We start from the raw sequence: 22304 nt of genomic DNA, 5'->3' as shown, positions 1-22304 counted from the left end.
CTCTTTCTCTTGTCAACCAAACTTCTACAGCAGTCTCCAACTTGTAATGCTCTAACAAATATCAAAGTCATTACATTACATATCGTGTTTTTCATCAAGGATTTAGTCGCTTTACAAAGAATTTATTTTGTTTCTAGAGTAAAAATGACAGAAATGTTTCCAAAGAAAAGCTCTATACATCTCTTCCGTCCTCATTCAGCTAGTCGCTTAAAGAGTGATGAAAATGTTAAATTTGTTGGATCAAAGACTAGACCATCATCAGCCCATCCAAATCCAACATCTCATGGAGAAGTTAAACATTTAATATCACATCCAATAGATTTTGTAACTTCTGGTGATGAAGATTCACCCCCAGATGATTATCATCTACCAGTGACCAAGAAAAAAAGTAAGATTTTTTGATAATACATGGCAGCTAAATTCCATTATCTATTGTCTTGAGTCATTGTACTTGAGTAGAAGTGTTCATATGGTCACATTGTCTTATCAAGGTTTCACTGTACATCTTAAAAGATTCAAGATTTATTTTTAGATAAATAAAACATTTAGTTATCTTTTGGTAAGTTTAAATATGTTAGAAATTTAATGGTTTTGTAAAGGGGTATAAATAATTTGGGCTACTGCTTGTTTAATGTTTCAGTAGTAGAGTATGTCCAATAATACCATGACTTTTTACTCTGTGTTTCAGAGAAACGGACAGTTATTTCTGATCCAAAGACTGCTGTAGAAGTTTGGTTAGACAAGAGAAAGAATAATTGTACAGATGAAATGCATCCATTTGTTAATATTAGCTTAACAATCTTGAGAATTCTGATGAATATGATACTGATATTGAAGAAGAGTTAGTTGATACAGGTTGTTTATTCTTGTTTTTTATGTTTCCAGAAAGTAGGAAACCATCAGTTTGCAATAATTTAAATAAAAAAACAGCCCCATTTTCTTCCAATGGTACTGCTAGATATTTTGAAACATTGAAAGCTACAATTTGAGTTAGCATATCTTCTTGATTTTGGAATGGCAACATCTCAATCAAAGCGTTGCAAGTTGGATAGTGAATATTGGATTAAATTATCATTATTATCATTAAGTGTGGCCCAATCTCATATCTGACCCTTTCAGTCAAAACGGTTGCCCAAACCTGCTCTAGGAATTTTGCTATACCACGATTCTTCATTATATCAGGCTCTACATGACACACTTTGATTGGTTAAAAGTAACATGATTAGATCAAGATGGGCACTGTAGAAATGAAGATTTGAAAAAAAATGAAACAAAATCGTACCGTAATGCAATTATAATTAGATCTAGACAGACAGAATTAAAGTTGCTCTTTATCTTCTTTTGATCTATATCAAATAAACGAAATTTATACTTTATTCGATTTAAGTGGTAGATTTAAGTAATATGCAATTTGGACTGAAACGCTTGCCATACATAAAAAAAATAAGTGGTGGTATTAGCGGTCCATAAATATAAACAAAAAGTATCTGTAGATCACTTCTTCAGTTCTTTACGCTCAGATTGTTTTTTTAGGGTAAGACACAGTAAAATTACTTACGTTAAGCCAAAAAGTCAAGCATTTAATCTACTTAATATACGAACAATTAGAATAAATGGCAGGAGGAACGATTCTCTTGAAGTTGAGAGTTTCTTCTGTTGAGAAATACGTCATCAGTAACCGTGTACACAACTTCTTCTGACGTAGGCCACATTCATTGAAATGGAAATGGCCTGATCTTTTACCTTTAGTGGTTATGACATGAAATAAACATAAAATCGAAATATTTTGCCGTAAACTGAAATTTTTATCGAGATTTTCTTCATTGTTTTGAAAGGTAACTTTAATATTATCTGTTTTGTGTCTAAGGTGAATAGATGTAGATTAGGTTACACCGAAAGAAGAGCAGAGCAGTGTATTGTTTTGTATTTTGGTTAGGCCAAATTTGTTGAATGATTGTTTGTTTTTTTTTTATATAAGATCTACTATTTTCAGTTTTATTTAGACTTGACAAATTCTATTTTTAGTTAGATGCCCTTTGACTTTGATCTAGGCCTTTTGAGATATACATCGTTTTGTTTCTTTATTTATTGCTTTTATTTTTATTTCCTATCTATCTAGCATCTTATAAGAGTGGTGTCAGGTATTACAGGACAAAATGCTTTTCACTGGTATTTAGGCTACTGTTTCACTGTTGTGAGGTCACAACCAGATGTTGATATTTTATCCATAAAACAAATATCTGTGCTTTCGTAAAAACGTAAGAAGAGCGTGTAGTGTGATATGCTTACAGTACTTACTAGTTACTGGGTGTAGTTTAAAACTTTGTCTGGTACAGTTGAGTATGTTGAGGTCAAACAGACATTTTTTTTTTTGCGAATAAAGTGTTAAAGTATAAATCTAATGGACATTGTATGTGTAGATGAGTTAGTCTGTATGTGTTCAAAACAAAGTTATGAATAAATTATATTAGGGTAAAATCATATTAGGGTATTGATTATGATTATGGGAAGCTTCACGTAAAATTTGACTTAAACCTGATAATGCACACCAATTCTTGGTTAAAGGGTCCAAAATTATACTAAATAAAACTATGGAACTTTTTGGGACTTTTCTTGGCCGAAATATGTCAAAATTGGCTCTTGAACAGATAGGCTACAGTTTAGATCTGATATTGTTGTAAGTTAATTTGATCTTGTACAAATTTGATACCGGTATTCCTAATTTTAAGATGATTATTTTTTGTTATTGACTTCACCAATTCCTCATACATCCAAATTGGCATTTGAACACAATATAGGTTAGTTGGATAAATGTTTCTTAGAATAGTATAGTACTTGATATAGCCAAACAACATCAAATAGTATAACAAAACATTAATTGTAATAAATTATTATTTGACATATTCAAAGAGTTTAAACTATGATTAATTGAAATGGTTACTTCCACATTTCATGTAATGTCATATTTAATTGGGATTTTCCATCTTTATAACCCTTGAGTTGTTGTAGAGATCAAAGTTCACAAATAACAATTAAATTATTTAATACAACTTTTATCATTTATTTCTAATCAATAAAGTTGTTACCAACAGTGGATCATTTATCTCAGGTAACAGATTGACTATTGCTCTTATTACTGTTGGTACTTCAATCANATTTGTCAGGTGTTTCATAGAAAACCTAACATTGTAACAGATATATTTAACTATAAATAGTGATAATAATTTTTATCGTTGGATCTTTTAATGGACTCAGTATGGATTTTTCTAATGATACTCGAGTAATAACTCGTAAGCCTTGATTATACCTTATATTTATCAATATGGTTCAAGATTAAATGAACAGTGATAGTATATTGTTAAAATTCAATGTTAAAAATTACTGTCTTTACAAGTTTGTTGGTACCAATATATCAAATTTTAATGATTTTTTTACAAGAAGTAGAATATCAGCTTCAAAATAGCATTGTTGTCTTAGAATATCTTCGGGTTGATAAGATAAGCTTATAAACATTAGCATGCATTATCACTTTGAAATTCATTTTTAGAGAGGACGAGACTGTCAGTAATGTTTTGAATCTGATATTCAAATTTTAAAAAAATCTGCAAATTTCAAAGTACCAGTACTAGTTTTATTGCAAAACGTAAGTATAGGTCAATCTTATTCTGCCTTTTAACCACTATCAGTATTGCTCACATGCTTCTATTACACATCATACTAGGCTAAGGGGACAAAGTTCAGATATTAATTCATATCTTGTGTTATATAACATGATAAACAATAACAAAATATTTTCGCTCTTAATCTTGTACTCATTACATCAATTGTAGAGCGACTTCTTGATGACATCATGATATAAATAAAAATATGGGTTATGTTGATAATTACAAGGTTATGTTTACTACATGTGGTCCACTTCCAACTGTTTTCATTTATCATTTTCTCCTAACTTAAGTCATTTTTCCACCATTGGACTATTGATTAATAATTTCTTGCAGATATATTCTAAGATGTAACAATTTTCAATTGGTTTTAATGCCATATTCAGAAACAAATTTAATCAATATTAGCACAATGGCTATTTATGTCGGTGTTAAATTTTTATTTTCTGGATGATAATCTAATCGTATGCTGATCTTATATTAACATAATGTCGCCAGCTGACCTAATGTTTAATAATGTAGTTATTATTGGAGTTTTCAAAGATATTATAGCATGTAAAATGTTTAAAGTCATAATGATTAATAACTGGTGTACATTGTACTAGTTCAATTATAGTTGGTATATATAAGATCAGCTGTCCACTCCTCATTTTGAAAGGAGTTATAAGATACTAGTAAATTTTATAGTTCAGTAATCAGATCTGATCTCTTCTTACTTTTGATGTTAAAGAGATAAAGGCCTACTGATTTTGTTTTTTTGATTGGATTATGAGTATAGATTGATAAATATGTTAGATAATCTATATTTGAATATAGTGTAGTGAGATTATGTTGAGGAAAAACAATCAAAAAAACATTTCAACAGCTGTGAATCTTGCAAAAATTCTTGCGCAAAATTAAAACTTTTCATTGATTTTCTGTCTTTATTTCAGAATAGCTGACAATTGAATTATAATAGTGATTAGAGAAGGAAAGGATAATAGTAGATTATTGAACTGGAAAATAGAATATTAAATTCAGTATCTACCATGGATAAACTGTATATGGAGAAAAACAATAGTGAGATATTAGAGAATCTGCCTTCTACTTCTCATGTAGATTCCTCACCTCTACCTATACCCCATATTACAACACGCAGTACTGTTATCACTAATACTGACTCCATTGAAAGTGATTATTCGGATGCTGAAGATGATTTAGATATTGGAAGTCCCAGGAAAAAACTGGGTGTCAGACGGTCTGAAGTAGGCCATTTATTGGGAACAGAAAAGGTAAGTGTTTATTCAAACGGACTCTGTGAAAGAAATTTTTTACCAGAACTATGTGAATATTGTAACATGATCACATGATTCTGGTAATTTAAATATTAGAGACTGGTCGTTCAGGACTACAAATAAGACAACAAAACATGCGTAAGATATTCATTCATACTGATAACAAAATGTATCATTGGATAATCAATAGTCACAATATAGCATTAAATGCATATAAGAATGCAACATTACTATCAGTTTGACAAATCACTGCTAAATACCAGAAGTAAAGAAGACACAACAGAATTCACTATTCATTACCGAGTCAGATTCAGCTTTATGGAAACTGCTGAGGATTGGTGATTGGTGTTTTTTGTGATGTTTTTTATGTATTATCAGAAATCAGTCGACTTCTCTTTTTTTTTGGTATTTGTTGCTGGGATGATACTGAAGCTGAATACAGAATTTGAAATTGAAATTTTAAAAGAAAAACAACTATTTATTCAAACGTAAAAGACTAATATATGTACCTTTTGAAATATTGAAACATAAACATACGCATTCAGCATTAACATTTGCCAGTCCTTAGATTAACTATATGATAGTCTTTATGAATTATGTACTATCATCTACATAGTTCAGATTTCATGATATAAATGATTATTTATTTATGTAGTGAATTATTTTTTAAGGTGCGAAGAGATAGTGATGATACAGAAGAAGAATTTCACGATTCGTCAATGGAAATTTTAAGTTTACCCAGTAAATGTGCTGAACAAGCTGAAGAATTTGTACGTAAAGTTTGGGAAGCTGGTTGGCGTGTAGTTCATCATCATTCATTACCTACATGGTTAAAAGATAATGACTTTTTGTTACGTGGACATAGACCACCAACTTACTCTTTCTTAGCTTGTTTTAAATCTATCTTCTCAATACATACTGAAACAGGCAATATTTGGACACATCTATTAGGTAAGCTTTGATAGAAAGTCTCAAAAAAAAAACTCAATACATTTCTATACCATTAGAATTAGAAATTGGACATGTGGATGTATATATTGCCTTCGCTCCCGTCCATCAGGCCGTCCTTTCAAATTTTTTGTAGGCATAATAAAGGCTGCAGTTGCTATCCTATCTTGATGAAACTTAGTATGCATGTATATATTGATGAGATTTGGTTAAGTACGAAATTGGTAATATACAGATGAACAGTATCAGAGTTTTAGCCCTTGTATGTACGTCATGTTGTTCATGTTTATTAGATGATAATTTGATGAACTGTTTTTGAGGTTTTGTCTCGACTTACAGATATCACTAAAGACTTTTTTATCGTTTATGACAGCTATCTTTAATCATAGGGATGTGAAATTATTTTCTATAGATTTCAAATAGTAAGAATTAAGATAAGTTTGAATTTTTGACGTTGCAGTTTATGGACATAAAAAATCATGACTTTATGGCACAGTCATGATAATAGTATTATTTTAAGAAATGTGTTAGGTATTAAAATTAGAAATATAATCCTTATTTGTAAGCAGATTATGATAAATTATTAAAAGACAGAATCGTTATATTGTATTTAGGAGGATCTTATCAAATATATTAGAATGGGATTGTGTTAAATGACTGCTTCATTAACCTGACCAGTGTATGTAAAAATTATTGCAATCTTATTGGTAGAGCATTCCAAAATTCAAAATTTAAAATGGTAGTGGATATTTGATATCCATATATTGTGTGCTAATTTTTGAATTTGGGAGAAATACACTTACACTTCTAAAAATCTTTAGGTTTAGCTACCTGTATCATTAGTTACTTAATTGACATCAGTTTAGTTTGAAGTTAACTTTATATTAAGTTTTGACGATTGATCAGCTAATAGAAGCAATAAATGAAACATGTAAAAAATGTCCATTATTGATGTGACAACATAATCAAATAATATGTCTTTCATATATCATGAGCTGGCAATTTTGTTATCTTCTTTACAGGTATGATTGCATTCATAGGAATCGCAACATATTTTCTCACAAGACCAACAATTGAAATTCAGTGGCAAGAAAAGGCAGTGTTCTCAGCTTTTTTTGCAGGCGCCATTTTGTGTATGACCTTTTCCTGGATTTTCCATACAGTATTTTGTCATTCAGAAAAAGTTGGAAAATTATTTAATAAGTAAGTTTTGACTCACTGCCCACATCTAAACCACAGAAGTTTTACTTAATGTAATCCAACTATAACATCAAACAAGTTTCAGAAAGTGATTTATGGAAAGTCACTATTTGTCCTTAATAGTTGTACAGTGTGCCTTGAAACATTTATGTCCATTTAATTCATCTTATAACATATATATGACTGAAAGGACAAAATTACAGCCTGCTATTTTGGTAGTCACATCAGACCTGACTGGCACAAAAATCAATTGGTTTATTTGATGAGTTCAATTTATTGTATTTTCAGATTAGATTATTGTGGTATAGCTTTATTGACGATGGGATCATTTGTACCATGGTTATATTATAGTTTCTATTGTCGACTGGGACCTAAAGTGGTGTATTTAGTATTGATATTTGTACTAGGTACTGCTTGTATCATTGTTTCTATGTGGGATAAGTTTGCAGAACCTGAATTCAGAGCTGTTCGAGCAGGTATGTTTGAGTTTATGTCATTTTTATACACCCACATCTCTCTATGTGGACGTATATTGTCGGCACCGCCGCCCGCCTGCCCGCCGTCAACATTTGCTTGTAAATTATCTAAAAACTAGAGTTTTTGTCGGAATCAAATGAAATTCAGTATGTGTATACATATTCATAAAACGAAGATCAAGTTAGAAGCAGAGTTATTGCCCTTGCCCCAAAATCTTAAATATGCTATTACTCTCTTAGTTTTCAACTGATTTTGATGAAACTTAAAATGGATGTTATTGGACCTAAATCGAAAGGTTTGAGAAAGTTTAGTTTACTTAACTTAACTTAAATTTAAGGCTTTTTCAAGATTTAGGCCTCTTACATTAGTTTTAAGGAGTTATCGCCCTTTAACCTCTATATAGTAAGTGCTGCTATCAACATCAATGGCTCGTAAACACTCCGTCCGTCAATCCGTCCGCCTGTCAACATTTGCTTGTAAACGCTCTAAAAACTAGATTTTTTCATGGAATCAAATGAAATTCGATATGTGTATACATATTCATAAAACAAAGATCAAGTTCGAATTTGAGCTATTTTTCGACCATTAGAAGCAGAGTTATTGCCCTTGCCCCCTGATCTTGAATATGCTATTACTCTCTTAGTTTTCAACTGATTTTGATGAAACTTAAAATGGATGTTATTGGACCTAAATCGAAAGGTTTGAGAAAGTTTAGTTTACTTAACTTAACTTAAATTTAAGGCTTTTTCAAGATTTAGGCCTCTTACATTAGTTTTAAGGAGTTATCGCCCTTTAACCTCTATATAGTAAGTGCTGCTATCAACATCAATGGCTCGTAAACACTCCGTCCGTCAATCCGTCCGCCTGTCAACATTTGCTTGTAAACGCTCTAATAACTAGATTTTTTCATGGAATCAAATGAAATTCGATATGTGTATACATATTCATAAAACAAAGATCAAGTTCGAATTTGAGCTATTTTTCGACCATTAGAAGCAGAGTTATTGCCCTTGCCCCCTGATCTTGAATATGCTATTACTCTCTTAGTTTTCAACTGATTTTGATGAAACTAAAAATGGATGTTATTGGACCTAAATCGAAAGGTTTGAGAAAGTTAAGTTTACTGTTGATTAAATTTAACCCTTTTTCAAGATTAGGCCTCTTACGTCAGTTTTGAGGAGTTATCGACCTTTAACCTCTATACCGTAAGTGCTTCTATGAACATCAATTACTCGTAAACACTCTAAAAACTAGAGTGTCTGAAGGAATCAAATGAAATTTGGTATGTGCATACATATTCATGAAACGAAGGTCCGTCGGTCTGTCTGTCCGTCAACATTTACTTGTAAACGCTCTAAAAACTAGATTTTTTGATGGAATCAAATGAAATTCTGTATGTGTAGACATATTCATAAAACGAAGATCAAGTTCGAATTTGAGCTATTTTCGACTGTAAGAAGCAGAGTAATTACCCTTGCCCCAAAATCTTTAATATTAACCATCCGCATGCTTGGTGGGCGTATATGGCTGTGGTCCACTATCTTTATATACCAAGATCAAGATAGAAACTTGGTAGTTTTTGACAATGAAGGTCAGCTGAGATCTATTGTAATTTGCTATGATTTGAAACAGAGACTCACTATATTAAAAATGCAAAGAACCTCTCAAGTTATCTCACCCAGGACAAGGTGATGTAGATGTATTTATATGATTTACTATTTTATGATTAAGTATGATTTGTTATTGCTTATTACAAAAAATCTTGACAAGACAAGAATGCCCTTGAAATTGAAACAACACTTTTTCAAATCTCATTATTTTATTTTTCTTCCTTCAGGAGTATTTATAGCACTTGGTTTAAGTGGTGTCATTCCTGCAATGCATTATGTCATAACAGACGGATTTCACCATGCAATAGATGATGCAGCGCTAGGATGGTTAGTCTTGATGGCCGTTCTGTATATAACTGGAGCTCTAATTTATGCTTTCCGAATTCCAGAAAGACTCTTCCCAGGAAAATTTGATATTTGGGTGAGTCTTCATATTTTACTTCAGGCTAATTTACATATATTCCCATTGGAAGGAATGTTGTAATGGCTTCATCTCAATGTTATTGTTAGAAACATTTTAACATAAGAATACATGAAACTGCAGCATTTGATGCAAGCTTTAAATTTCACTTATATTTATATAGGACGTAATCCATTCCTTTCTTTATTATGTTTGTTTTTGTTAAGTTATGCCCCTAATATATATTTTTGTTTATTTCAGTTCCAGAGTCATACAATATTCCATGTGTTTGTGTTAGCAGCAGCCTTTGTTCATTATCACGGTATATCAGAAATAGCTCATTATAGATTAACATTAGGTGATTGTCTGGAGTCGGAAACACAATAAATATTATAACTTATCATTATTATATCATCTCATATCTTTTATTTCATTGCTCACTGTTTATTGACCACATCACTGGCGCGGAGTTGGTCTCTTTCTCTTACTATTTAAGCTTCTCGTTGGCAATAAATAGCATTTATTAAAAGATGCCTGGTAATATAAATATTATCAATTGCCCACTATTATTATCTCAAGGCAAATGAAAATTATTTTGTCATTGATTGTAAAATGACTCTATAGTACATGGTCAAATGTACATAATGTTTGATTTGTCTGAATATTAATTCGACTAGAACGTTGAAATGTTAAAAATGATGGTTACTGAAATATTTGAAAGACTGATCATATAGATATTATCATATAAAGACTAGTAACAAGATACAATCATATATATATATTTCTAACAATATTTGTTTTGGAGCTTTTTATTCTAAGCCATGTCCTATATCAGACTTTCCAAAGCTAACATTGTAAATATTGCAGCTAATAGAAATTGTTTAAATATCCTTTAAAGTCACTTTATTGTATTGAACTTGTTTTTTGAGTAGTCTCTAACTAGCAATGTATTCAGTACAAAAAATGAACCATATTGAAATACTAAAAGCTATGTGTTAATGGAACTGTTAATGTCTACTTATTATGACCCTGGACACTGTAAATTATCAGCCAGGCTATTTATAAATTCGTTGATGTTCCAAGATAAATTGTCATGTATATTTGATATAATGATTTCTGGTCTTTAAAAAATACCAAGCATTTTTGCATTTTTGACCCACAGAATAAAACAATGAATTATGACATCCTGTTCAGCTGATATTGCTGGTTGATGGTTCCACCATTTTGACATGGCATATATGTAAATATTCAATATTTTGATCTCATGTTGTAGATAGAAATGTTATCAAAGTATTATGAATTATGAATATTATATCATTCAAATAGTATCATCAAAACACTGGTCTAGACTGTATAATAGACAACAATTCTCTATTTTAAGCCCAAAGGATTGTGTTAAGTTTGAAAGAGAGCCATTGTTTCCAAAACTAGAGAATGAATTTTTCTGAAAGTTATTGGTTTCAATTCTTGTGTATGTACATAATTGCTTCAAAAGAAAATAGCAAGACGCAATCACAATCCGTAAAGAAGATTACTAAGCTATTGTAGTCCTACCTACCTACAGTTGAATTATTTAGATTAATTACAATTTTCTTCCGTTTGAAAGCAATCCTATATAGCTGCTTATATTTAGTTACATTCAGTATGATATTTTTGTTTTTTATGTGTTTTTTTTTAAAGAGAAAAGAGATGAGGATTTTTTTACATTTTTCCCGTATTTATTTATAAAGAAAAAACATTTACATTTGGCACCAACTTATATCATTATGCACAATTAATAGGCCTGTACGAAAATTTTTGGTAAATAACATTTCTTGTGAAATTTATTTGGAATATTGGTTCTAGACAAATAATTTAGATTGGTACATAATGAAAAAATAAATACTTAGGATTCTGTTAAAATTCATCATAGTCTTTGTGGTTCCTCTATCAGATAGTATAGCCTTTTCTGTAGAGACAAGTATTGTACATAATTAATTCCTTGTTTTCTATTGTACTGTATCTACTTGACATTAAATGAGGGAATAATTGCTAAGGATGGTTACATATTTTTTCAACTCTGTCTTTCCAGAATACTGATTTTTTTTCTCTATATCCCTAAGAATTTCTTGTATTGAATTTCAAAATTGCGTGTAGTATTAGAGTACTGACTTATTTATATTAGAAGTGGTCTATCTTATTTGTAGACAAACAGATCAAAGTTCTAGAATTGTATGGGTGATGGAAGATTATTTTGTTCAGTAGAAAAAAAACCTTTTATTGGTAGAAACATACCATATTTCTGTTAGATAGATATATATTTTATAAAATACACTGTATAAATTTATGTGATAAGAATACTAGATTCTCTTCAAATCAAATATAGATAGGCGCCATGTTACATATTAATGTTGGCCATTCTAAAACTTAGAGTAGCATATAGTAATTGATTTGTGAATACCTTGTATACAATTTTATTGATAGAAGATAAATACTGTGGAATCATTATAATTTGATGGAGTTGAAATTGAAGACAAAAAAGAATTTATTGATTAATTAGAAGATAAAAAGTTTCAATAAAAATTGGATCAATCCAGATAGTAAGTACCAAAAACACTATCATTAGTCAAAACAAAACAATGACAAATCGATGACGAAAATTGGTGCTAACAAAAATAAATGATTGCACAGTAGATATAAATAAATGAACATTGTGAAAATGTATGTTACTTCGAAACAGCCCATTTTTTGCTGTAAATATAAGTAATTTGTATATAATAAATATATGAAGATATATCTATATATATAAAAACTGTTATAGAGACAATACATGGTTGTGTTTATTAGACATATTTTATTATTATTCAGGACTATAAATACTGTTAATTCAATGTCCTTCTATAACAAAAACTGTACCAAACTTATATGCCCTCACATGAACTTCAGCACATCCAAAAACTTTTACACAATTTTACTGTATTTTACTGTAGTATGTAAAATTTATATTATGGACTGAGGTCAAATTCAAGATGGCACGTCATTTTTTAATTGTCCAGTGAACATGCTGTATCTTATGACTTTTTCAATAGTTTATTTCCACTGTTCACAGATAAATACTGTACTTACAGATTGGAATTGTCCAAAGACCTTGAAAGTGTTCTATAGGTCTGGGATTATTTAATTCTATGAAAGCCTTGAATTAACAGTGTTTTATAAGTATAAGAAGTATTATCTAGCAATGAAAGTCAGTTGTGGCTTTTGTTTTCCAAGAGTAAACATATTTTTGTCATAGGAATTTTATATGGACTATGGACTATAAGAAACTGACATGATATAATAGAATTATGGTCGTCATAACTCATATACTGTAATAATCTGTGTAGAATTTTGTAAATAATTTTTTTCTCTTATAAATGGACATTATTCTATAAGATACAGTATCAGAAAAGCAATCTATAATAATCAATCAATGACAGTATCACATGAATGTATCAAGAAAAAGTTTCAAGAAGAGCAAAGAATTTTTGAAGATGGTGTGGTGTAAAACTAACTTATAGAGCTCCATTCCACTCCACTCCACTTTTTGATCTCATATTTAGACAGAATAAAAATATTGAAATAGTTCAAATTAGCTGTAATCTTCTTGATAAATGATGCAAATTTAAATCTTGCCATAAGTCTCCGTTTGATGTAGTTGAAATAAAATGCTGAGAAATATGTTTTTAAGTGTAATTGGAAAATATGGTTATCATTTTTCTCATTGTTGTTCCATTTAGTTTTGGTTCAAATTTTTTTGAAAAAGTATTATTTACATAACTAATAATTCATGTTTTAAACTTACAGGCTTTCTTATAGAGAAATTACAAAAAAATATTAAATCAGACCTTCAATTGACACTTTTTAATTTGATTTCAAGTTGCTCTGTTGATATGTTCTTTGTTCTGCATATACCATTTCAAATACAAACTGAATGTTAGTGACTTTCAGCCATATCTTGTAATTAGCTGATAGAATTTCCAATAAAAATTAAAATCTGAAATGGTGTTTCTTTTTAAACCTTTTAGAATGACTAAGAAGTTTGTCAACCTTAATGTATATAGGAGTTGCTCAGATCCATTCTTTGATGGTTAGTTTTTGAGCATTTTTCATTATGACAAAAGCCAAATTTGAGAAATGTGACCTTTTGAGTCTGGCTCCAACCGTAATGATATAACATGTTATGTCAAGTCAGAGGAACAGATAGCTTGACAAATCTTGCCCTAACTTTCATAACAGTATCATGATGTATGGACTAGATATAGTCAAGCAGATTAGATATTTGATAAGATTGTTATTGATTGTTAGAAGGCAAGTCATGATTCTTACTTTGTGACTCCAGACTTTCTATCAATGTAAATTCGGTCAGTTAATACCCTAGTCATGAAGATGATGGTTTGTGGTTTTATCTGGTCCTGTCAGGATCTCTTATCCTGATGACAGTGATGCTGATCAGAGAGGTGTGCTGAAAAATCAATTGTTTTGATGAGAAAAATTGAGGCTCAAAGCATTTAAAATCCCCCAGGTGTGCTGCTGCAAAATTTCCCTTTCTTATCAAATATAAAATGTTAGAAAATATAACATAAGATCCAATGAAATGAATGGAGTTTTATGTCCTACTTTTCTGCACCTAATTGGGCTAATCAAGACAAGCAACACAATGCAGTATGCAATGAGAGAAATTTTGCTGCATTGGCTTACTCTCTTTTGATTTCGAAGGGGTCGAGGGGTTTTATTGTGCAAGTCAGTAGAATTTGGGGCATTAGTCAATTGTCCAATCCGAATTACTAGACACTTTTTCCATCCATGTCAGCCCCTCGGACTGACAAAGGGACACCAGAGATAACATATTAATAAATAAAAACATCATATTTATCAAAGTTTATTACAAAAATAATAAAAAATCTAACAAAACAAATTACCAACAAAATAATAAGTAATGATATGTGTAAGTAGATGCCCTAAGAGTAATTGTAGAATAATATATCATTCTTAATTTTCATTATTAGATAAATATACCGGGAAACATATTTTTAATTTCTGGGATTGATATGACTTGGTACAAGATGAAAACAATCAGTTTATATCAAATGACTAGTAAGTGGTCTTTCTGCTCTTTCCTTGTAAGATCAGGATTGCTGACTCTTCCTGGTTCTTGAAGAAAAGTATCTGTGAACTAAATTAATGCTCTTTGTTTATCATTACATACTAGGTTAGCAAGTTACAAGTTATACAATGGCCATCGTATCATGAATACGGGTTTTGACATGGTCTAGGAAGTATGATGAATGGGGTGTGGTTTGGACACGATGTACAATGGCCAGCATCAGATTGTTCTAATTTCAAGTGAGTTATATTGTAAATATCCTGAAGGTTTACAGGAACAATTTCTTACATGCTGTTAAAATGGAAAAATCAGCAATGATCATTACAACAGAAAATCATGACAAATCAACACTGTACCATTTGAGACAATCCACAAGTGAAATGATTGTTTATCAGAATTAATTAATTTTTCTGATATTATAAATACAAATAAACCTACATTGAAACTTGATCCCCATATTAAGTGCACAAATATTGAAATATTTATTATATATTAAAGTGAAAAATCTATGACTATCATATGCTAATTCTAAGTAAGCAAGCACCAAAAAAAGACAAATGCATAGTATTTACTTTAACTGCAAATCAGATAATGCGTCTGCTAACCAGGTCTTTATCACACCAAACAACTATCCAGACACAAGCAAGGCATGTGTCTTGTGATTAAACAATTTTTATCTACTTTTACTGGGCTCGGAGAAAGAGAGATGTATTTTGAGATTAAGTATATAATAATATACTAAATCTTGATATAGACAGAGGATCATCCATCCTGGTAAATACTCAAATGTGATCAATCCCATAACATTTAGAGTATAGTGACTATAATCCCATGAACAGGCACCAAACTGACGTAGAATCAAACCACATAAAAATTCCCAAAAATATGTGAACACAATATATATTGGTAAACGTTTATATATAGACAAGTTTTTCTGAATACAGTATTTGTAAATCTGTTCCACAATGTAGCTACAACTTCCATAAATGAAAAATGAAAATATAGTTGAATATCCTTTCAGGAGCCAATTTCCCTCGGGCTTGAGTAGAAAATCAAACATGGCAGTGAAAACTATTTCATCTAATAACCCGTGCATTCCATAAAAATAAAACCTGGCCCATGATGGCAGTGGATGAAAACTTGATGCTGACATTTCATTTTTATTCTGAAAAAGAAATTCTAGTATGTGGATATTATCATAACAATAACGCACTAAGCTAAGTTTTGATGTTGACTCTATATAAAAAATAGACCAGGTTTCATAGATCATGTAAGGATAGATTTATATTATATGTCATATTATTAAGCTCCTAAGGCTTAAGATGTTGACAACTTTCTAAAGGTTTCTTTACTAAAAAGGAAACAAATAGGTAGGACAACAACAAAGCAGAGGGCAGACACAATCACAGAGTCATCCAAAAATTGGGGAGTTTCAGATTAGTAGAATATGTTTACCCCTTAATTGCAGGAAAGCTGATTATCCTCTGTAATTATAGCCCACCAGAGTAGTCATATTAAATATAAAAAACATACTCACCATTGCAGTATTTACTTCAGCCAGTTAGGCTAATCAGAACTCAAACTTTTTATCTTACACAATCACTCAGTCAGATCAATGTATTTGTTGTTAGGCCTAACAACAAACACCTACACTAAAGATTAACACTTATTACAGCAATTAGAATTTAAAAATGTGTTTTTGCTTCACTTCTCCCTACTGACTGGACTATGTAATGGAAGATGTATCAATGACAGCTCCTTGTTTACATTGGATATTTTGTCGCTTTATCGGGTCAAAGGGTAAATTATGTATTCGTCAAAATTATGGAAGCACATAGAGGCAAAACAAAAAAAATGACCCCTTTAGGCCAAAAGGAAATCTGAAAATTTTGAAATAGATTCAAATGCATCCTAAAATATACTTATAAAGCTATATTTGTCCAAATGGGAGTTTCGAAAAGGGTATATTTAAGCCAAAGATGATGAAGGAGATGACTAAGTTTGGGCACTCACGAAGCTCCGTACACGGTAAGTGAATATTCTTGTCCATGACGTAACTTCCTCCAACATGTCTGCGCCCATAACGCAGAAGTCCACTCATTCAAGAAGACAAAACCTCGAAGAGAACGTAACGTTCTTATTTATTGACATCTAAACCTGGCCAAACATATTGGTTAAGCAATACGTCCGAAATTTAGGACATAACATTTCCTATTTAAAATGCCGGTAACATCTAAAGTTAAACATGAAGATAAAATGCTGACATTACAGTCACAGTTGAGAGAAAATCAAGCTGATTTGTCCAGTTTCCTTGGTGATTTAGATAAATGGACATCTGATATTAAAGCGAAAGACGAAAATTTGAAGAAGATAAAAGATGTGCCATCTAAACAGGTAGGTTTCTTTTTTTTTTTTTAACTCAAATATAGGGCTACTGTCATCAATAGTTATTAAGCCTACCAGCACTGCAACAGTCTGAGTAGAAAGAAAGAAAAAACTATATTTTACAAGAATAACAACTTAGGTTCACAATTCTTAGGTTCCTTTCTACCAACTGGTCCTTGGCCATACCTATTTACATTTGTAAAAAAAAAATTTGCCTTGAAAAATATGAAGATCAGGTGAAAATTAAATGATACCAGTAGGTCTATATCATACATGTAATACCGGTACCATATAAAAAAAAACAGTACCGTATGTTTTGAAAGCATTATTTAATATGTAATATGTACTGGCAATGTTACTTTTTCCAAAGATGTAATGAATAAAATATTCAACACCCAATAAGTAGTGAACCGAATTTGCAGCTTCTATTTTGACACTCTAAGCCCGTTATGCAGGCAATAAATGAATGTTTACAGGCTACAATAAAATTACAAAAAGATTTTATGAAACAAAGTTTGAGTTTACTTAAGAATTTGACATCCAGTGGCGCATGATAATCTATCGATAATAAAAAATAATTCTGAAACAAAGTCATTTCGTGATATATATCATTCGCCTTAAATAAGAATCAGTCGGTTTCCACCATATCCATAAACACGTGTGGAGCATGCACTGGAAAGGAAAATGAATCTGATTGCATGATGTCGCGATAATCAGACTCTAATCGGCGACAAAACTCTCAGATTATACAGCTCTTTTAAATTATTGAATAGTTAAATTGGCATATGGAATACACTATTTTTACCGATCTTTGTCTTTGTTGTAAGACAATTTCCAAGGCGGCTAAAGATGATATTTTTGTTTTTATTTTGTCAATTTAAGAACAAGTTCTCAAAATATACTTGCTTCCACTGCTGCCCTGAACTCAAACTAATTGTACCAAAGTCTTGGAGCCGCTGTGAGCCATGATTCTGTCGGGTTTGGAACGCGCTTGGCAAATCTCTAAAATAAATGTGCATTGTAAGCAAATCTTGGTAGGTGCTTCGCTTATAAATGCAACATTTGATCAGTGTTAATATTTTTAAGAATTTGAATATCGGCTTCAAAGTAGACCTATTGCCTAACAATCTCTGGGAGGAAAGTGTGTATTTGAATGAAGTAAATATAAATTTAGATATTTTTAGAAACACACAGTCATTCTTAGACTATCATTATTGTTTTCAAGCTGATATTCAAATTCATTTAAAAAGTGATGAGCGAGATTGGATTAACCGACGAATGGAAATCGCTCACTTTCCCAACCACTTGGGATATCTTGTAATGGATTCGACTATAATTTACTTATTCCATTTTGATGTTTTTTAAACAAATACCAGTCTTTCAACTAATAATGGATTCTTAATGTAAGCCTTTACTTCTGCATTGTATTAAAAAAGGTTAATTTGTCTGTTATGGTCTGTGGGTTATTTTGGAAATTTTCTTCGAGCTGATAGTACTGAAACTTTGTTTTAATATTGCAGGATTTACCACCTATTAGAAACAGTAAAGAGAAAAAAAGGAAAAAGAAAGATAAGAAAGAAAAGAGTAAAAATGGAGATAAAAAGTACAGTAATGAAAATAAAAGTGGAAAGAGAATTAGTAGCTATGATTATAGAGGATGGGATCAATTTGATGTTGTAAGTAAACTTATTTCATTCAATCATAAGGCTTTGGGAATGGTAACAACATTCATTCCTATTGTCCTTTGTCTTCTATAGTAGATATACTAGACCATCTTTTAAGGAATCGTTGTAAATATAGGAGATTCCTATTTACTCAATTTAGGTTATGTACCATGAAATGCACCTCTCATTTATCCAAAAAAACCTACTTTGGCTACAATATTTGTTTGTTGACATTATAACCATTGTCAGGGTCTGTACTTCCTGAAAAATATCATTCTGATGGCAAGATTTACTAGATCGATTTCTGCATTGGTGTAAAAGACTTGTGTGTTTAGGTTGAGATGTATATTGTAAAAGTTGTATCACAGAGATCCCAGAAAGGAATAAAAGAAAATTGATGAATGGGAAATATTAGTCACAGGCTCCGATGCGAGGTACAGGAGGAGATTTTACCATTTTATTGATATTTTGGAAGTTATTTCCTTTATAGAGATCTTTATTCAAAAATAGCAGAGGCCAGACAAATAGAGAAATTCCTCTAAAAAGAGGGAGTCTAGGATCCCTGTATGAGTATTTCAATATTATTTATAGGATAAGGCCTGTGAAGATGTAGAGGAAAATAATAATCTCTCAGACACTGATACAGAATCTGACTCAGATGAAGAATGGGAGAAGTTGGCTCTACAACAGAGAGCCATTGAGGAGAAAAATAAGGTATGTACTATTACAATTTTGCATTGAAAGTAAATGAGTTACCATGAATTACCAGCTGAGATAACATGTAATGCCATTATTTTGATGTAAGCTGATTCACAGTAGGTCAAACATATAGTTATTAGCAATTTCAAGGACATTTTTAGTAAAAAAAGAATTATGTCATTTTTCAGGGAAATGAACATTTTAAGAAAGGTGAATATGACCAGGCCATTGAATGGTACACGAAGGGGAGTAACTCTGATCCAACTAATGCCTTATTACCAGGCAACAGAGCAATGGCTTTATTGAAACTAGAAAGGTAGGTAGAATCAAATTTCAAGATGAAATCAAAGAGCCACTCTGTATGATTTGTTGTCTCTCTTGGCAATCCGTGTTATTCTCAAACATGGTCAGCAATCTACAATTGCTTGTGAATGACACATAGTCACTTCAATCTAAAATGAGATATTTGATTACTCACTAATGTCCTTTCCTCACTGTAAAAACTTTCTTTCCCCTTCTTAAATACTATTTCCATGTTCTGGCAAAATGCTGACAGAATTATTCAAATAACCCTTTCAATTGTACAGGTATGGTGCAGCAGAAGTAGATGCTAATCAAGCAATTATTTTGGACCCTCTGTATTATAAAGCTTATTTAAGACGTGCTGCAGCAAGAGTGGGCTTAAAGAAATATGACATGGCTCGAGAAGATTATAAGAAATTGCTCAATTTAGATCCTGGTAATAAAGTAGCAAAAGCAGAATTAGAAAAATTGAAAAAGGTTCGTAGACAAATAAAGTGTAAATATTTTCTGAAAACTTACTGTCAATAATCAGATTTTTATCAAGAGTCACATTGGTTATCATAAAATGAAATTTATACTTGATCCTAGATTAAACCTATCTCTGACAATATTCCCTCTTCAGTTTCTCAAATAACAATAATTGGCTTTTAAACATAACTTCTATCAAAATTCTTCAAGATTTTTGTCCTTTATGATCAATATATGTAATTAAGTATTTAATTGTGTGTTTTTTTTTAGGAGATAAACCGAAAGAATCAAGATAGAGCACCTGTGTCAGGAGTAGAATTCAGTGAAGAAGGTCTTGTTAAACCAATCTATAAATCACAAGAACTACGCTCTAAAGTAAGTAACAGATGTTCTGGTATGAATATGTCTACATAATATAGTAAATAGTTTTGGCATAACAGTAAATTTGATACACAAAGTTCTCATCCTTGCAGAACTTTAGTAGATATCTACCAGAAATATAATGTCTTTAATTATCTCAATCATATTTAAATTACTTTTCAGAAACCATTAAAAAGAATAGAAATACAAGAGATTGGCATTGAAACTGATGCAAGTCGTAAGACAGCAATAGAAAAAACAAAATCTACACAAAGTGATGAAAACAAAGAAATTACTGCAAGACAAACTAAAATATTTGACAAATTTACTGCAAGTGAACCATCAAAATCTGTTAAAGAACATACTGAATTAGACACTTTAAAATTTGAAAGCTCTGCTAATATTAAATTAAATCAGAAATCACGTAAACTGAAAATTGAGGATGTTACAGCTGAAGACAGTGTTGATGTTAATTGTGAAATAAACATGAATAAAACTGACAATTCTTCTAGAGTACAAATTGAAGAAATATCAAACATTGAAATTGTGCCTCCTCTTAACATTGAGAAAACTGTGAAACCTTCAAGAGAAGTGAAATCATCTTCTAATTCATCCTCTCCTAGAGATTGGGCCTCAGATAGAAAAATACCAACAACTTCAGTCCAGTTTCAAGCTGATTATAAAGAGTTGAAGAATGATCTTGAAGCATTCCACTTATACTTTAAGGTAGCTGTACCAATATTTTATTAGTTTACAATATTTTTTAACAAGGAATCAGAATTTACTATCTAAAATATATCATAACTTGTCTTTAGTCAGACTGGCTTTGTGCCCTCATGAAATAAGAATACCCATTGTTATATTGATATATAAAAGCTAGCATATCATTACACCCTGTGTTGTATGAATATGATAAGATTTACATATATAAACATTCTGTTTTGCAGAGAATTGAACCATCGACGTATCCAAAGATATTTAGTGAATTTCTAGATTCTGATATCTTTCTCAACATAATTACATTATTGAAAAAATTTTTTATACAGTAAGTATACCCACAGAATATAAATTATAATCATACTTCATTTATTTGGAACTATTTTAAAATGGTTTTGTTTCAAGGAAAGGAAATTTTGTTTACTGACGGGAGGGAGGGACTGAAATTTCACTCATTTCATAATATTTATATTTGATTGTCACGTGCTACAGTGAACCCATGAGAGAAATTTGCATTCATTTACCTATGAACTACAAATTTCCTTAGTGATCGCCGATGACGTTGTTATGACGCCATCTCCTGTGACAACTTGGGATTCGCCGTATGACGATGGAACAAATCTTGGTTTCTGAGTTTGTGTTGAATATTTAAGTTATTTGTTACTGTTACAGATAAAATTTCAGAAAAAAAGACTTCACTAACCTTGCACTATATTATTTGTGTAGTTGTGTATTCATTTGTCATCGTCAGCCAAGCAATATAGGGGCGGGGCTTAAAGTTAATTGACAGGAGTTGTGTTGCTGTTTTTTCCAACTTTTCTGACAATAATGATAGGTTTAACTATATTATGGCAATAATTTTATCCTTAAAAGTACCGTGATGGATCGCTGTACACTACCAAATGCAAATATAAGGATTGAATGTAGATTTTTTTGCGTTCATTGGTTGATGAACGCCAAATTTTCCATGTTAAATTTCGAATTAACACATGAAAATTCTGCGTGTGGGATCCTC

At 31.1% G+C, this 22304-nt stretch overlaps 4 protein-coding genes across 4 annotated transcripts; 3 read left to right on the top strand and 1 right to left on the bottom strand.

The window, feature by feature from the left end:
• Window positions 1-137: 137 nt before the first annotated feature.
• Window positions 138-989, top strand: LOTGIDRAFT_234061 (hypothetical protein; the record flags this gene model as incomplete). Its single annotated transcript, XM_009061171.1, has 3 exons — window positions 138-388; window positions 689-841; window positions 886-989. The coding sequence occupies exons 1-3, from the start codon at window positions 145-147 to the stop codon at window positions 987-989; spliced, it is 501 nt and encodes a 166-aa protein (XP_009059419.1). The 5' UTR covers window positions 138-144.
• A 4666-nt stretch (window positions 990-5655) lies between these two features.
• LOTGIDRAFT_124171 (hypothetical protein) lies at window positions 5656-9958 on the top strand (the record flags this gene model as incomplete). Its single annotated transcript, XM_009061170.1, has 5 exons — window positions 5656-5887; window positions 6907-7087; window positions 7373-7560; window positions 9399-9592; window positions 9833-9958. 5 exons carry the CDS (start codon window positions 5656-5658, stop codon window positions 9956-9958), a joined length of 921 nt encoding a protein of 306 aa, XP_009059418.1.
• A 5498-nt stretch (window positions 9959-15456) lies between these two features.
• Window positions 15457-15825, bottom strand: LOTGIDRAFT_68734 (hypothetical protein; the record flags this gene model as incomplete). Its single annotated transcript, XM_009061058.1, has 1 exon — window positions 15457-15825. A coding segment is annotated over one exon (369 nt), but the record flags the coding sequence as incomplete, so codon positions are not given.
• A 1118-nt stretch (window positions 15826-16943) lies between these two features.
• Window positions 16944-20203, top strand: LOTGIDRAFT_74812 (hypothetical protein; the record flags this gene model as incomplete). The annotated part of the gene is made up of 5 exons (XM_009061060.1): window positions 16944-17087; window positions 18599-18754; window positions 19334-19456; window positions 19630-19757; window positions 20029-20203. Coding segments are annotated over 5 exons (726 nt in total), but the record flags the coding sequence as incomplete, so codon positions are not given.
• Between the last annotated feature and the right edge of the window lie 2101 nt (window positions 20204-22304).

Source organism: Lottia gigantea (genome assembly GCF_000327385.1).
Source record: "Lottia gigantea unplaced genomic scaffold LOTGIsca_46, whole genome shotgun sequence".
Taxonomy (NCBI): domain Eukaryota; kingdom Metazoa; phylum Mollusca; class Gastropoda; family Lottiidae; genus Lottia; species Lottia gigantea.
Note: the sequence above shows the minus strand (reverse complement) of the source record. Positions and strands in the feature narration are given on the sequence as shown.